General features: G+C 37.8%; 1 protein-coding gene across 1 annotated transcript in view; it reads left to right on the forward strand.

The window, feature by feature from the left end:
• The window catches only part of LOC121900087 (CUB and sushi domain-containing protein 1-like), a 431,770-nt gene that overhangs the window by 89,972 nt on the left and 322,903 nt on the right, over positions 1–18,895 (forward strand). Inside the window, exon 2 of the mRNA XM_042416050.1 lies at positions 12,909–13,125. Within this exon, the coding sequence (XP_042271984.1) occupies positions 12,909–13,125 (217 nt within the window). The remainder of the gene's footprint in view (positions 1–12,908; positions 13,126–18,895) is intronic.

Consider the following 18,895-nt stretch of genomic DNA (forward strand, 5'->3'; position numbering starts at 1 on the left):
AGGCTGAATTATTTACAACTGAATTACTTCAGCCTCACTCTGGCCATCAGTCTCAAAACTACACGCCGTGGTTAAGGATGGTAACAGCCCAGACTTAAAGGCATAATTTCTGTGTATGTATTTCATAAAACATCCTGTGTGTAGCTCAACAATTTAAAGAAAAATGTAATGGGTCCTGAGGGCTTATATCAGCAATAGCCCAAGTTTAATTGTGCATGTTACAGGAACAGCCCACTCTTTGATGACTTCTAGATGTTTTTGCTTTTAAATGTGCTGATTATGTGAGATAAAAAGTGAGACCCCATATTACCTGTAATGGCCTCATAACCTACTGTACACCTGCCTAAGGCATCTTAATACATCTTGTGATGCAGTTACAATGTAATTACAATGTGGTTATGATACACAGGTAGTATGATGACTTTGAGATGTGTGATAACTTTGCACTCTGATTTTTTAGATTGTGGGGTAGACAGGACAGCAAACAGAAAAAAAGACAAAGTCATTCAAACTCTACAGAAAGGGTCAGTTTTGTTTCTGTTTTTGTCCAGGGCTCACTGGAAAAAAACTGTGTTTCTTTATGTTATCAGTAAAACCATTCAAAGCATTAAATATTAAACACATCACATGAAACAACCATCTGTAAGGTATTTATGCAAATAAGCCAATGAACTAAATTAAGTTAAATTTATTTTTCTTTTTTTTAATTTCCTATATTCTCCAGGAGGAGGGCGGATACAATATTTCATATAAGTCATTTCCCTCGTCAACTGGACCATGACTCATTGGAAGTAGAGGTGTTCATTTTCACTCTGACTCTGAAATAAAGCTGAAATAGAGAATCTGAGTCTCTGTGTGCAGACAACCTACATAGTCTTTTTTTTTTTTTTTTTTTGCCAGGGTTCATTTTAAAGGCTCAAGTCATTCCTCAATAACTCTCAGATGAAAGAAAGGTTAAAAGAAAAAATAAAAGACAAAAAAACATAACCATGACTTAAAGCCTGATTAAATTCACTTTATTTATAATGTCATGATTATTGTTAAATGTGTGAATACTAAAGTTAATTAAAATTGAATACCCGTGGTTAACAAAAGAAATTAAGAAAAGAAAGAAGGGCAGAGAGAGGAACAGAAAAATTAAAGACTGTTACTAGATATTAATTAGAATCGAAAGAAACATTGACAGTAATTTGCAATAAATTTCACAGCAATTTTATGGTTTAAAAAAGGTTTTAATCTCTGCCAGCTACAGGAAGTTAAAAATGAGGCAGAGGGTGTGGTGAAAAGATACTTACTCATAATTGTCATAAAAAAATAAGAAATAATGATAGATAATTTACTTTTTTTCCCTCTATCTCACTTTTCAGATTTTTTTTATATTTTTTGTTTGCATTTCTTGCATTTACAGCTCTATATTTTTATTCTGGGACTCCACAAGAGTAGCTTTGCATAATTCACAGTTCAAAAAACTAATTATTTATCTTTTACTGGTCCATTATGCAGCCCCTCAGTTCAGCCTCTGTCTCTTAACAGGCAGTCTCAGCTCCTGTCTCTTTAGGGCCCCCCTCCTGATGACTCCACTTTGTTATGATTAGCCAACTTTCCAGAGACCTGCTAAGGGGCAACCATGTTACAGTCGTGTTAAGATACTGCTGATGAAAACCAAACATTTCTTGCTTTACTGCTTCATATTTAAAGCTTAAATGACTAAATAATGAGACACTTTTACTGTGAAGAATTTACAGGAAATGAAACGTGTTTCTTACTGAATTAGCAGAGCTTTGTCAGTGGCGCTAAAAAACAGTTGACACAACATCTGGAGATATTTGGAGCTCTTTGTTAGGCGGATCAGTTAGAAATAATGGAGGGAGGAATAGTACAAGCAAAAACAGCCACAGTGATGATGATGTTTGATGAAGAGCTGCAGACGACCAGCACACCTCCAACATGTAAACAACTTATTTTACTTTGCCCTGCTGTGTAAAGGAAAAACACTCACAGTGTGCCAGCTCGACTCGAGTCATGGCTCGGTGTGACAACCTCCAAAACAAGGGAAAAATGCCATAATGTTAGCAGAGCGGAGCAGTGGACTCACGCGCTGTGCATGGAGATGACCATATAAAGAAATCCTTCACAAGCTGACATCAACTCGGGCTGAACGTAGAAAGAAATGTTGGAAACCAAGCACTCAGAGCAGTCTGAAGCCAGTTCCTTTTGCTCACAGGGATTATATCTACATACCTTTACCTCATTATTTGACACTTTGGCCACGTTTAATATGAGCATCTGACATTGTAACATTATATATATGACTGAAAATAAGGAAAAGCATAATAAGTCCCCTTTAAAATAATGTAAACTGTTTGAAATTACTTGCTGACACAGAGACTTCTATTTCTCGCTGTTGGTGTTAGATTACTAACAGTAAGCAAAGCATAACATCATGCACGATGATATGACACCGCTCAACTTGCTCACAATCACAAACAAAAATCTTGACAAAACGGATTAAGATGTCTTTAAAGAATAAAGCTGTTTGCTGTGGTGAATTAAAGAGGGGAAAAAGAACAGTAATGGTGATGTTTTTATTTAGAGAAAAGACAAACAAAAGTAACCGCTGCTAACTGTCATAGGATTTGGGCCATAGGACAGCTTCGATTTGTTTTTCGTTTTCAGTAAAAACTGCATTATTGTCGGATGAAACAAGCAATTGATTTTCACTGTCAGGGAGAAATATCTTTATTGAGGAGGAGAGAAGATTAGACAAAAAGAAGACAGGAGGCAGAGAAAGCAAGAAAACTGTAAATGGAGGAAAATGATTAGAAGGAAAATGTGCTGTGGGGGTGTGTTTTGTGTTTTGTCAGCAATGATGGAGTGACCCAGCCCTGACCACAAGCTACAGTTTATATTAGAACATCTCAGCATAATAGTACAGTTTACCACATACAGATACACACCAAATACACCCAAGGTCATATGCGAACATATACAGAGGATTGCTTATCGTTGTTTGCTCTCAGCACCTATTTTGCTTTGCTGCACTCTTAACACACGTTCAGCAGATTGCTGAGTTCATGTATTTGATATTCCCATCTAGCCTTGACCGTTGAAGATCCTGATGTGTGTTTTCAGCTGAAGTATGTTTTTGTGTGTGTGTGTGTGTGTTTGTGTGTGTGCCTACTCTGTGCTGTCTGTATCACATTTACAGGTCGACTTTTTAAGAATGCAAAGGAATTCATGGGCTTTTTCTGTTTTAGCTTATCCCAAGGGTAAGTTAAATATTGAGCACACTGCCTCGTTTTTCAGCAATAACACTGCAAGCTAGTGGGGCATCAGTGATTTTCATTGTCACATCTTTTCTAGTTAGATGGCTCTGTGTATTTCTGCATTTCCCCTTCATTGAGTCGGGAGCACCGCTACACAGTGTCAAGGAAAACTCGGGCCGTGAGAGTTTGACAGTTTAAACTGCAGGAAACTCAAACTCTAAAGGGAATACAAATAAGTTTACTTTGCCTGAAAACTTGTGTTGATATCAGTAACCTGTATTGCTTAAAGTGGCTATAATCGATATTTTCTTAATAACAATGTATCAGTGTGTAATGTGAGATGTGTGTCTGGTAGTGATGGAGCTACAGAGAATTATCACCTGACTTTGCAGCTCCCCTCGGCTTTAAGGGGCTTTATTGTGAGTTTCAACCCATTGTTTAGCTGTCCAGCTTTTTTGGTGCACACTCACACTCTCTCATAGTGTCATTTTTGACCACAGCAGATATTTTCAGCATAAAAGCTTTGATAAGCCCACTGTACGCTTCCTGCTTAGCACCACACTGCAGACAGACAGAGAGCTTAACAGCCAAAAATCTCCCTCAGGAGCTAGTTGAGGCCAACAGACCTAAAAGGAGGGTGAGTATTGGAGTTGGATTCATCAGGGGGCCAGAAACATGACTCCAAATGACGCAAATCCAAATTATGTGATTAACATCCTGATATTAGTTTCATGTTATTAGGCTAATAGGCAAATGTGACAGCAAATGTAGCAAAAAGCCAACAAAGGCAGTGAGGAAGAAGGAAGCTGTCGGACATGGATGTAAACAATGTATCATTTAAAATATTTAAAATATTTTATTTTTACAAGGAAGGAAGTGCACTCAATGAGTTTCTGGTGAGTAACACTGAATGTAATCACAACTTTTGTTTGTTTACAAGAAAGCTCCACAGGGTAGTTTTAAAAGGAAATAATATATCAATGTTTGTAGACTGTTTCAGCTGGCTTAAAACCTCATGCTGTAATAGTAATGACATAATTTCATGGGGCCTTTAAAGGTGACAGGGTCAGTGGATTAAATCAATAAAAACCCATGTACGAGCAGTCCAAGAAATAGCAGATAAAGACTACTTCGCATCCAAACTGACAGTTCTGTGATAAAGCTTCTGGATTGCTGGACATAAAATAAACAATATAACAAGATAAGTATCAAAGGGTTAAAGCCAATATGACAACTTAAGAGGAAGTTATAATTCTTGGGGTGGGAAGTCATTCGGCACTGTCTAGTATCTAGAACGCTTGTACTTTTAAATGCTGTGAAACATGAGCATTATAATTGTTGTAAACATATGAGTAGTGATTTTATCCTCTTTTTTTGCCGAAAAAAGCCACACTATGGAATAGACAGTATCTTTTGAATCTTTTTCAGCAGTGCCCCACTTCACTCATACATGTATACACCACTGGAAGGTTTACAGGTTAAAGTCTTGCTTAGGGTCTCTCTGAATGCAGTAGGTGTTGAAAAAGAACCAGCACATGTCTCTGTCACCTTCCCATCTCAGCTATCAGTCATGTCATTTAAACTATCTGACCCTAAAATGGCCGATCTACACAGCCTCTGTATGTGTTGACTCTAGCAACGCTTTCGGTAATGAGTCATCAGTGCGGTGGTGTTCTACACTGCATTTGCCATCACTAAATAAAACTGCCCCCAGTGCCTTGGCATGACCGGACTGACAGCAGCTCCCAAACCCCCAAACAAACAAGCATAGTCTGCTCTGCCGAGGCTGGAGGAGCAAATACAAATAATAGAATGACAGAATTTCATCTGGTGCCTATGAGCAACCACATCTGCAGAGACAATATCTGCGCTGAGAAATACATCAGTCATGATTTGTAAAACTTTTGAAAGATATTTATGTGTAGTGTCACAGCTATCGCAGGGCGCAGCAAGGAGAGCAGTAAGGCCGAGGATGAACCCTCAAATTATAGTTTTTTCTTATGTTTGTTGAGTATTTAGTGTCAGCGCTTTGTTTTGATTAGAATCCCCTGAATCATCTCCATTCATTCTATTGAAAACATAAAACTATTGAGTTGTAGGTTGAAGGATGATTGATTACAGACGCAGACTGGCGGCTTCCCTCCGAAAGTCAATCTGTTTGTTTTTCAATTCGAGAATGATGAAAAATGAAGATAATGTCTCCCGATACACACGCACACGCACATGCAAATACAAATATGCATGCAATCACATGCAATTCTCTCCTGCACACCTCCCTGCCTCTCACTTTGTCCTTTTTTTGGTCTGCTGCTAGCTTTGATCGTGTCTCTTTCTCACTTACACACACGCACACGCACAGACACACACACACCATCCATCCTACCTATCTCTGCTATCTTCACACAGCAACCTCTATTCCTTGCTGACAATGTTTGGGATTTACTCTGGACATAGCCTTGATTCTCCGTGTGTGTGTGCATGTGTGTGTGTGTGTGTGTGTGTGTGTGTGTGTGTGTGTGCGTGCGCGTGCGCGTGCGCGTGCGTAGTAGTCCTGTCACTTACCTGAGCATTTGTTTAGCTGATGACCTTCACTATAGATAAAATAGATTGTGTTGAGTCATTTTAAATTACATCTGACAAGTTTATTAGTAATGTAGACAAACAGGCTCTTTGATGAACTTGTTACTGAAGTGTAACAAAAGGCGTGGTACCATTTTCAGTACTGTTTCGGTTCTTTTTTTCTTTTTTTTTTTACAAGGGATATATTTATATTTTTATATTTTGGGGCTCTACTGGAACATCTTTGCATGATTTACAATTTTAAAAAAACTCATTATTTATCTTATACTGGCTCTTTATGCAGCCCCCCAGTTCAGCCTCTGTCTCAAACAGGCCATTTTAGCTCCTGTCTTTTTAAGGCCCCCCTACTTAGGAGCCCACTCTATTCTGATTTGTTAGCACCTGGAAGCTGTGCTCGACTTACGGCCGCTCAGGGAGGCTATGTCAACAAACCATGAACCAGACCAAAATAGTAGGATTTTGCTGCTTTTCTTTTGTTCTCTCCTTGAAATGTCAACTTTTCAAATACATCCATCATTTTCAAGTCGGAATTCGATCCAAAATATGAGAGTGAACACTGCAAACAACACATGGAAAAACAACCTTAGCAACCAAGGCTACTGAATTGACGGCCGTTTGTAGGTATGACGTTAGCTTGTTGGCGAAGTAGAAAAAAACATTGCAAATGAAGCGTTCACGGCAGGTGAGGCCTGGGCTTTTGACTTGCAGGGAGCATTTCTATATATATTAACCTCAAGCTTTGGAGTTTTGACCATGTTTAGCATAGATATCCAACATCACAGAAAATCACAAAAAGCATAATATGGCCCCTTTAAAGTTTGCTAGTTTGCTCTTTAATGATTTTCACACTATGCTTCCTGATCAGCGAAGTTTGCGAAGCATCAACCAGTAAAAATAAACACACAGAGGTGAAATTGAGGCCAATATCTTAATCAAAATTAAAATGATTTTTGCAATAAGAAAATTCTTGAAACAAGTTGACCAAAGCGCTATTTCCATTCTTTCAGTAACAATTCTGAGGAAAAGACAGGATAGCAATGAAAAGTTTATACTGGTGAAAAGATGTTAAAATCATACTCAAAAGTGTTTTCAGCATAGTTAACTCCATAGATGGACTTTCATATTATTTTCCAGAGAGCTGCTTTTTTCCCCACTGAACACCAGCTAAATGGCCAAAACGCTTGAATCTAACTGCAGTCCCATTTACTTAAACTGTTTGACAGTGGGCTGACAGGGAGCGCGAGAAATGGCAACAGAGAGAAAGACAGACAGAGAGAGGTTGTGGTATTGTTCTTTGTGTGATAAATATAGGAGGTGAGTGGGTGGAATAAAAACAACCTAACACTCTAGCAGGATAAGAGAGGAAACACAGAGAGATAGATATAATGACACCAGGAGAGAAACAATATGACATAGCGATAATAATAGCGAGAAAGCCAGGAAGAGACGTAATGACACTTAGGGAGAGATGTGATGATACTAATACAGAGATAATTGTGGTGAAAGAGGGATAGAGAGAATGCCAGAGGGATGAAGGGATGAGAGCAGGGCAGAGGTAGAGAGAGGCGACAGAGGGGGGGAGAGCTGGAGAGAGAGATAGGGAGAGAAATGGAGCTGCAGGAAGGAAGAGAAGTGAGGACAGAGGTACACGAATGGTGATGATACCGGCATAATAAAGAGAGCAAGGATGGACAGGAGCTTGAAGAGAGATAGAGGGGGAAGATGGCAGGAGACGGAGGTTTGCAGAGAGACAAAAACAATGTGGGAGAGACACAATGATTCTGACACAGATAATGAAAAAGAGGGAGAGGGTTATACATGAGGAGAGGTAGGGTACAGACAACAGACTCCTCTCCTCTCCTCCACTTTTTTCATAGCTGGTATTGAATCACTGCAGTCAATAGTTCTACACAGTGTAACTTAGAACGATGCATTTGATTTGTGGCCCAGCATGCCGTGGAAAGAGGAGGCCAACATTTGATTTATGAGCCAGGGACCTTGTGGTCAGGTTCTACCAGAGTGCCCCTCCTCGCTGCTGCTCCTCAACACCTAGAATTTAACAATCTCTGATTGTTAGGTAGATCCGTGCACTGACCCAATCCATTACTGAACAATGGAGACTTTGTTTGGATTGCTGGGGGAAAATGATTGAGAGATAATTCATTTTTCTGCATTAGAGATATCTAACATCTCTCTGTTGGATGAGGAAAAAAAAAAACAGATTGGAATTGCTGTGGTTTGATTGCTAACGTGAGGTGCGCAGCTCTTGGGAATACGTGATAGAGTAGATATGGAAAAAATCTCTGGTAGCCATTTAACCTCGGACATGTCTCTCAACAGTATCAGTATGCAGCCTGGCAGACTTTCATGTACGATATTTTAAAGTGGCCATAAATAACAAAGAAAAAGCCTCAAAGCCTGTGGGATATAAATCAAATAAGGCATTTAGTTTAATCTTGGTTTTTAATGAAAATTGACACAGTTGTGTGTGTTAGCATTCATGTTACTGTCTGCATCTAAGAGTGCACAGCACATGTGCATATGACAGCATGTTATTATTTGCATGTGTCAGGTGAGGTGCGGCTATTTCACATAATACTAACACAAACACACATTTCAATTTGTAATATATACATTTACTCTCATTATTTGTTTTTATTTCTCCCTTTCTCACACACAGTTAAATGTTGATGGGTCAGTCAGCACCTTTTACCTCAGCAAGTGAAGAAAATAAAAACGAATAACACAGAATATAATTAGATACATTTGTTAGATCTTCAAAAAACAGGAGAAAAGTTAGAAAAGGACATATCGGCTGAGGAAAAAAGATATATGGAGAGGAAAGCATGGGGGAAAGTGAATAATTACTGCTGCTGTGTTTTTCTGAATACCTACAGTATTTCTAATCTGTTACCATGACAACGAGACAGACCTGCAGACACAAATTACACAGATTTAAATGCGTCTGCCTAACCTTTTCTCATCAAATTAGTTGGCAAATTCTCATAATAAAAAGAATAGACAGTACCTGTTTTGAGCCGGACAGCACTTTTTTGTCTGCAGCACAGTCTTTGTTCGAACGGAGGATACCACTCATCATCTGGTGTTTCTTTTTACAGGACGTTTCTTTTACCTGAATCAAAGGATATCACAACTTTTTTCACTCACTGTAGTAATGTGGCTCTAGAGATGGCAGCAGTGATCCATCAATTAGTTCACCACTTTGGTCCGGACTGAAATATCTCAACAAACGTTGGATTGATTGCAGCGACATTTTGTTTGGACATCCATGTTCCTCAGAGGATGAACCCTATGGACTTTGGGGATCCCCTGACTATTCCTCTTGTGGCACCATAAGGTTGACATTTGTGTTTTTGAGTTCTTGGCAACTATTGGATGGATAGCTGTGACATTTGGTGTGGATAGGAATAATTTGTACCATGCTGAACTAAGATGGCAAGCATGGTAAACATTACCTGCCAAACATTAGCATCTTAGCATTGTCATTGTAAGCTTGTTTGCATGCCGATGTTAGCATTTAGAACAAAGCACTGCAGTGCCTAAGTAGAGTCTCATAGAGCCACTAGCATGGCAATAGATTCTTAGTCTTGTTCTCTTTTGTGTGATTTACAATAAGTAAGAAATTACAGTGTTTCATTGTCTTGCTCACTTGGACAATAGCTGTTGGAAGGACTGATCATATGGTTTTCAGTTACTGGACAGTCTCTCTAACAGTGAGGCTACACTAAACTAAGGAATTATAAGCATGAAAAACCAGCGGGGGCAAAGAGTTCAGTGCAACATCAACAAAGAAGCAAAGCTTTTTACTGAAATTTTTACTTTTTACTGAAATGCCCCAAGTATGATGCTACAATATGGCATCCGGTGTGATGCAAATATCCGCTGAATTCTACTTATCCCATCTGCTGTAAAGGGGCAGAGGGGGATCTGGCAGCGGAAGAGACCATGGACAGAAAGAGGAAGACAACTGGAGACAGAATGAGAGACAGACACAGAGATAGCTGAGAGGGAGAGGTGAATTGGGTTGGAAAGACAGCGGATAACAACCTGAAATTAATCTGGACACTCCAGATGGTTTGAAGTTTGTGTGTGAGCACACTTACATGTGTGCGTCTCCGCTGATGCCAGCTTGTCCGTTTGGGCCTATGTATAGGTATTTACGTGTTTGTGTGTTTTGTGTTGCTTCAGACAAACAATAACATCTGGTATGTGCACAATGAGCAAGTTCTGATCTAATTTTGGTGTGAAAAGACAAAAAAAAAAAAAAAAAAACCCACACATACAAACAGACACATATTTTGTTAGCATTTGGTTGACTGGATTGTGACCTACAGTAGATGTCTCTGGAGTGTACAACACATTTCTCTGTATGTGTGTGTGTGTGTGTGTGTGTGTGTGTGTGTGTGTGTGTGTGTGTATTTGAAAGAAGAGTGTGTTCCCAGCAATATAAGGTTAATAAATCAATAGCCATCGCTATCTGAGAAACAATTACTGCTGGCTTTCATGTTGGCCACACACACACACACACACACACACACACACACTATGTGCTACGTGCGGTGTATATTCTAGTACCGTCAGGAGTAACTGTATAAAGTGTTTCTCGAGGAGAAAGTAGCAGAAGATGAAAGATGGAGGAGAGGAGAGAGAAGTGCAAGTAGAGTTTGTAAATGAGGAAGGAGGAGGGGAATGGAGACGGTGTGTTGAGCCACAGTGCAAATCTTTAAACCTTAATTGTCTTTTAGTTTTGCTTGGTGTTTCGTGTGTTCGTATCGCACTTTTGTGCCATTGATGCAGGTGAACAAACTGTAAACTCAAAGTGTCACGCTGTTTTTTCCCCCATGATGTTCATTTGTTTATTGTTTTGCATAATTCAATTTTCATCAGTTTGAGCATGGTTAGCTTTTACGAGCTTCCTTCAAATTTGGTTTGCTTTAGTCATAGCGTTGTCTTTCCTCACGTAGTTGTTGTACATTTTTAGTCAGAATTGCTTTAGTTCTGGTTGACTTTGGTTAACTGGTTTGCTTTTGTCAGCTGCAGTCATAGCTTTCACCAGATTTGTTACACATCAGCTTAGCTTTTGGTAGCGTTAAGAGCTTCTTTATTACTAATTCACTGCCTTTTTTCTCTGACTAAACTTCACACTTAGCTGTTCATGAATTCTTCAAACCTTAGCCAGGCATATACAGTAGAGTTAGTTCTGTGTATTACACATACACGCTACTATGTCTACTGCAAAATCTGTTCATATGTGCAAGTACACAGCGACTGACACTCAGTGGGAGTGTTCAGTGCCCAAAGTAGTGTTCAAATAGCACAGTGAAAAGTAATGGTGGTGGATGAATGTAAAAGACTGGATCATATCCCACCTCATACTATGTGTCAGCAGGGGCATTTATGTTATATGACCATGAGTGTTTTCTAACTTTATATCTAGTTCCAAAAGGATAATCACATCTCAACCATACTTGCAGATTTTGAAGGATATATAATGCTAATATACTGGGTAACACTTTATTCATTTCATGCTAATTTCCTGAAAATGTTCTGTGTAATCTGCAGATATGTAAAGGTTCGTACGTACATGTTAATTTGTAAAAATTCTCAACAATTCTTTAACAGTCAGAAAATACTTACTTTTCAGTGTGTAGTTTTGTGTATCAAACAATATGTTAGCATATTAGATTCTTTCTTAAAAACTCTTCTATGCCAGTTTTGGTAACACTTTATTTTCTTACTAATTTCCAGGACATTTTTTCAATAATTTACTAAAAGTTAGCTGCTACATAACAGTTAATTTTCAGGATATTTCTTTTACAGGGTTATGGAATTTGGCAGTGTATGAGAAACGCACTCATAGTTTTTAAGAAAGAATCTATTATGCTAATACATTATTGGATGTTGTTGACGCACAAAACTACACATTTAAAGTAATTTCTGTCAGTGAAAAAATTATTAAGTCTAATTTATAAATATTTTTTTTGCAAATTAAGAACTACATATGAACCCAAATACAATTCAAAGAAATATTTTTAAAACATTTTTCTTCTAATTTGTACCAAATTGCACCACCCTTTTTGCAAAATGTTAAAAACCTGCAAATTACTCAGGCATTTTCCAGGAAATTTGTATAAAATTCTGGGATCTGTAAAATAAAGCTGTACCACATACTGAGTGACACACTGAATTGTGTGTGTGTGTGTGTGTGTGTGTGTGTGTGTGTGTGCTCGTGCGTGTGCGTGCATATGTGTGTGGGTCCATTTAGCAAATGGAGAAGATAAGCACTAAGTTTGTCTGTTCAATGTGATGGAAGGACAATGTAAGGGTTGTATAAGGTCTTATTTCTGCATGTTTGAATGTTTGAGTGTCTAATTTCATGGGATTTTTATGAGTGAGCAATGTGATCACACGGTACATGCTGTTAAAACATCATACAGTGCATGCTTAAGTGTGTATGAGAGCACATGTCACGGAAGTTTATTTCTGGTCTGAGATCAGTAGATTGTAGCACTAAAATTGTCAGGATTAAAGGGTTACTGCCATGGAATCTAAAAATATACGAGATGTTCAGGCACTTTGCATGAAAGTACAACATGGCATATGCTGTAGTGTCGTGTTGTGTGTTGCGTTATGTTGGAGTCGCATAAGAGGAAAAAGGCTTGTTACTCTGGCAACACTTGGCTTGGCACATAGCACATGTTTGAGTGATATTTAAAATGTTCTCGTTTCAAATACACAATCCACTGCATTACTTTTAAAGGTTTCGGAGGACAGAATTTTAAAAAAATGTGTGACTAACTTTCATCACAGTGTTATGAATCTACGTTCATTCTGTATTGTCTTGTTCTGAAGCCAGTACAGAACCTGACAAGTTTCACAAGGCTAAAAGCTAAAGTAACAAAGTCTGTGTCTTTGAAATCTCACGTATAAAAGGCAGGAATGACAGGCACAATCTTATGTCTAAGTGATATAATTCAAGGCAAGGTGCAAGTATGAAATCCTAATATTCTAATATGATTTTATCTTGTGTCTCTCTTCCAGCTGAATCTTGTGGCGGTGTTGTCCAAGGCCTGAATGGTACCATAGAGTCGCCTGGTTTCCCCCATGGCTACCCCAACTACGCCAACTGTACGTGGCTGATAATAACAGGGGAGAGAAACAGAATCCAGCTAACCTTCGTCACGCTGGCACTGGAGGAAGACTTTGATATTGTGTCAGTTTATGATGGACAACCGTCGCCTGGCAACCTAAAAATGAGGTTAGAAATGATTCTTTGATTTACAGTCTGATTTTCTTTCTCGCTCCCGGTTTCTCTGTCTCTCTTCAGTTTAAATGTAGCCCAACCTCTTCTCCTATCATCCACCTAACAAAAAGTTAACATTTGGACAACAGCATTTTATTTTGACATATGGACATTTGATACTTATCTTCGATGGGAAATGACACAGTGACTATGAGGTCACACAGTGTCAGCTTTAATTTGAGTGGATTTTCTGTCATATCGGATGAAGAGTTTCAGAAAAAGGACGCCCGTTTTTGTGCATGGTCCACTCTTTTTTGACAAAAGTATTTGGCAAAAATACATTTAGAATGAACAGAACAGACAGTTTGCTGAATGGGCTGTTTTGTTGTTTGCTTGGAACCTTAATCAGTGACACAATCCAAAAGCATCTAAAATATTTAATATGATGCCAAGAAACTTTCTCTCATGCTGCCATCTAAGGTTTCTGCCTGCTAATGACCAGTGTTGCAAACATTTTTTTTTCTTTGTAATGAGTAATGTATGTGTGTACTTCATGAAGTAATATAAAGGGACGACACGTATATTTTCACCTTACATTTGTTATCAGGGAAGAGGAGATCATAGCACATAGCATATTTAACAACACTATAATATTACAGGAAAAGGAGTTGAGTAATGATCAGTCACTACTGAATCCTGATCAATAAGTTTTAAAAGAACTAGGAGTTTCTCGGCAGAGATCTTTCAATTATGAATATGAATTTATTTATTTCATACTTTTCTTAACCGCTCTCCTTTTGTTGTGCTTAGTTTTTCATTTGCTTTTGAAATCATCAGATAACACAGGAGACTTGCAATAAAGTGATGTTCCTTGTCTGTTTGATTATTCATTCACTGATTTGAGCCATGCAAAATGTCAACTAGATTCTTCATATTAGTTTACATGAGTTTGTGGCCTGACCACTACTGGAGTATGAATGATGTGAGAGGATGTATTATTTAAATTTGTGGCTGTGGAATATTTAGTCTTATCTTCAGGAGAAATTAGGTGAAATGTCTTTGCTACATTGCCTTGAGCTTATCTAGGAACATTCAACACTTTTGTTTAGGCTACAGGGGATTTTAATAAACCTTGTTGGCCTATGAACCAGCATGCCAGGCTTATTCATTTTTACATATGTAGTACAGAACAGTGGAGGAAGATACAGACCTCCAAAAGCCCCACAGCAAATTATTAAAAAAAGCTGAAAAACACTTCACTGCAAAAGATAAAAATTTAACTGCTTTGTAAAACATTTCGGCACAGATGTAGTGATGGCAGAGCAATGATTGGTTTCCATAATACATATATATAATCTACAGTACTACATTCAACATATTTTACTTCCTCGGGTAGTATCAAGAGTGTTAATGTAGGTGGTCCCTAGAAATCGGAGATGGGGTAATGACATAAGAACCACCAGGGAAAACAGACAGTCAGTCCACTTGTGGAGACTTCATCTTAACCCTCACATACTGTTCATATTCTGACCCGTCACAGTATCGCCTTATAATTAGTCTCTATCCCAAATTTCTGAACCATAAATCATTCATAAATACCTCATCAGTCACAGATAAATTAGTGATTAATCCTTAATGAAGCTTTCAGAGAGCAGAGAGAGATTATTTTTTAGTTTTTACGCTTTTTGTTTATGGAGAAAAAACATTTACAGTCACACTATATAATGGTCCAATGTCACATAAAACAGGTGAACAAAACAATTTCAAAGAATTATGTTAAATGTGAAGAATGCAACACTATTTTTGGATGGTGATTTTTGAATTTTTAAATAAATATGGATCAAACACTCAAAAACGTGTACCAGCTGCACAAAAATGTTTTTAAAAAGTTGAAATATGTCAATTTTTGTATATTCTGGGTCACTTTAGATGAAGTCATAAAATTTGAGGCTAAGAGAAAAGTGTTCACGATGTTTTTACTGCTCTGAAATGTGAAAATGGGGTTAAGATCCTAAAAGGAGTGATTATAATTCACACGACATATAAGGCTTACATGCTTTCTGTAGCCATTTGGCCTCCAGAGGATACAGTAGAGTAAATGAATGATGAGAAGCAAAGCTGGTCAGAGTTAGGGGTGCACATTTTAAACAGCTTTACTGATTGATGGTTGTTACGAATTATCAGTTGTTAACATTAATTTCAAATATACTCCACCAATAGATATGTGTGTAATGTAAGAGCAATATATTGATGGTGTTTTCACCCTCATTTAAAAGTCATTTGTTCAAAATACCATACAGTATATCCCTAAATATGTGAAAACACAATATTAGTTCAGATAGCTGGTTCAGTGCACTGCACAGGAGGATTCACTCATGTTTCAAATCCGCTGCAACCAGAATTAAATTTAACCGTGCGAATGAAATACTGAATAAAAAAGCAGAGTGTGTACAAGAATCCAATTTTATAAGAGATAGGGCACTAGAACTGCAAACATCTTGCAGCCATCTGCTTTAATGTGGTACATGGTAACATTTCTTCATACAAAAATAATAAACATTTGTACAAATGAAACTGGTTGCAGCACAATCTATCCATTTTGTGTCAAATATCTCTTTTGAATGGAATCATTGACCCCAAGAATGGAAATCAAATCGTAGAATTACCGAAGAATCTGTGTGTCTGTAATAGTAAATTAAAGATATTTTATCAAAATTTCAAAACTTAATTGTAATTTCAATACACCAACAATGCTGGAACTCAGGAGCACACAGTGACTTTAACATATTGTCCATATTCTTTAGATGTGGAGAACCTTGCTGCGATATATGACTTTTATTTTACCTGTTGGATAAAGCAGTGTCACAAATACATAGATATTGCTAATCTCACAAGGTTAAACAGAACAATATAGTGGATAATTTCAATTATTAGAGCTGCGACGGTTAGTCGATTAATCGATTACTCAATCACCAACTATTTGATAATAGATTCTGATAGTAGATTAATCGTTTTTAGTCATTTTTTTAAGAAAAAAAAGTCAAAATTCAAAAGAATACAATATAATACAAAGGAATGAATGAAGAAATGTTTAGTCTTCATCGTAAACTGAACATGTTAGGTTTGTTGATGGGTGGCTGGAACAAAACAAGAAATTGGAGGACATCTCCTCAGGCATTTGGAAACAGTGATTGACATTTTTCACCATTTTCTGACAATTTATAGACCAAATGGCTAATTGATTAATCAAGAAAATAATCAACTGATTAATCGATAATGAAAATAATCATTAGTCGCAGCCAGATTAATTATTATTTTCTCCAAAAGATGAACGAAACAGTAAGTGGCCCCAAATAAAACAATCATTTAATCATTAACATTTATCAACAAGAGTGCAATACAAAACATAGGTCACTGATGAACTGGCAGCATCAGTATTTGGTGAGTTGTAAGACTGAAATATTTTTGCAGAGAGGATAGATACAACAGCATCTATAGAGCTGGCATACTGTGGGAAGCTTATTCATAGTGCTCTGCTTGTGTGTAGGAGGGATGAGCTGGGAATGCACCAAGGAGTGTTTGAGGTGGTTGGTGCAGTTATGGATAACAGTGGGTTTTTCCTTGAAAACATTATATAGCTGTATTATGTGTATCTGAGCAGAATACTTTTTTTTTCTGTTTGCTGGCTGAAAGAGAATAAAGCAGACTAAATAGTGGGTTTGTGTGTAGGCTTAGGATAAGAAAGGATTCTTTTTGTGCACAAGGTATCATCATCAGCTTTAATTTGCTTGCCTGTTTGCAAAGGCAAGGCTATAGTAAACAAAATTATTTATAAAGATATTCATGTGTAGTAATGAGCTGAATCCATATAGAGATAAAAAGACATATTCTGTATTGAGGTGTACTATATATAGATAGTGGGCCGTGTGCTCTGCAGCAAATACAAAAGTACATTTTCTTTATAAAAGTATCTTTTGATCATTATGGCTCACAAAAATTCTAATGCATTCTCATGTTTTTCAGACTGTTATTTGTTTAGTAACGTTTGTTTGTGGTGCGTGAGCTGCCTTTGGCTCTTGATATTTAAAGATTAGTTTGATTAATTCAGCATAATACGTCTAATATAGCAGATGCTAGTTGTATTAACCCATATGTAACATATTAGCCGCTCTTTCTGGAGGACTTTATTGACACTGCTGTTTGTGCTCATGGCTGCTTCAGTCTACTAACTGATGCTTGTATTATACAGATCCATAGCAAGTCGGTGACACCAAGAGGTTTTGTTTGGGCTTATGGTATTCTTGATGTCACTGAAATGTGATGTGATTATCTCACAAGATAGGCTGTCTCAGTCTTATGGTTAGGGTTATGTATATTAGCCTGAGCTTTTATTTTACAAAAAGCAAAATAAAACATACAAAACTGCACTTTCAACTATCGAATAAAAGCAAAAATGCCAAAAAATAATCTTGAACAATGAACAATTTTACTGTTGTGTAAAAATAAAATTAATATCCTTAAATTAAATACCACAACTGATCTTTCTGAGAAAATTTCTTTGCTTCTCCTGTTTATTTTCTCTCCTGTATTCTCTTTTTTTTTTTCTTTTCTTATCGTTTTTTTTTCCTCCCCAAAATTCCTCCTTATTTTACTTGCTGCCTCTGCCATGGACACAATAAGATCAGACATGCAGTTTGGATGTACCGCATGTTTTCACAAAATGCGTCAGGACTCTCAGGAGGCTTTACCTTCTAACAAGATCTCTTGATTTAAGTTCCCCAATTGCTTGTGCTCAGACAGAAGATTTACATGTGCATGCTCAGCAAATCAAGATTAGTCTACCTTACAGGGCTTCTTCTAGTCTCTGCAGAAGAAAGTATAACAAAGGCCAGCTTGTCAAGCACCACACCTTGGACCCCCACTGACTGGGTGTGTTAGAAGTTGTTGGCCCGAAGCACGCTTCTGCTAGGATGTGGAACTAACAGAATGTGCTGTCTGCAGGCCCTGCACAAGGTGAGGTGACAGCTGCACCAAAAATTTCCAGCACTCTCCAAAACAACAGCTGTGGGGTGACGACAGGGGAGCGAAGTGTACTAGCAACTCACCTGTGCCCAGCTCCTCGGAGCCTTCCTCAGATCACCTGCTGCTGGTTGCTCTTTGCTTAGCTTCACTTTGTGTTCTTGTCTTTCCTTCTCCTAAAAGCAGTGCTAGTGTTCGGTACTTCATTTGAAAGCTATTTTTTCACTTACAGATTCAACATCACCTAATAGCAAATATCCTACTGAGAAATGTCCAGCTGTGTTCTTTCAAGTAAGAAGCACGGCATTTGACATGTGGAATTACGGGTTGGGTGTAGCCAAATTCATTGATTTTTTGTCGATAAAGTTTGACAATCAGTGCCAACATTCCATTTAAAAAAAGATAACTGCAGTGGTGATTGAGGTGATAAGACATTATTTTAGTGTGACAGTGGCAACCCTTTGCCACCTTAGTGGCAGTGTCACTGGTGTTAATTAGCCCTGGAGTTATTTGACACCCACATTATTGGACAGCCACCCAAGCATACCAGGAGTGTTTCAACTGTCCTGTCGCTTGCAAGCCCTCAAATGTAAAAGATCAGTGGAGGAGTGATGTATTAACTGCTTCTAGAGCTTCTGGCCTTAAAGGATTTGGCTACTGATTTTTAAAATATTTTTCTTATTGTCAACAAATCTCATGTGCAGAGCAAAACCAACAATGAACTGATCTTACGTACAAGTATTGTGTGTGTATCCAAAGCCTGATA

This window comes from Thunnus maccoyii, chromosome 1, assembly GCF_910596095.1.
Source record: "Thunnus maccoyii chromosome 1, fThuMac1.1, whole genome shotgun sequence".
Lineage (NCBI taxonomy): Eukaryota > Metazoa > Chordata > Actinopteri > Scombriformes > Scombridae > Thunnus > Thunnus maccoyii.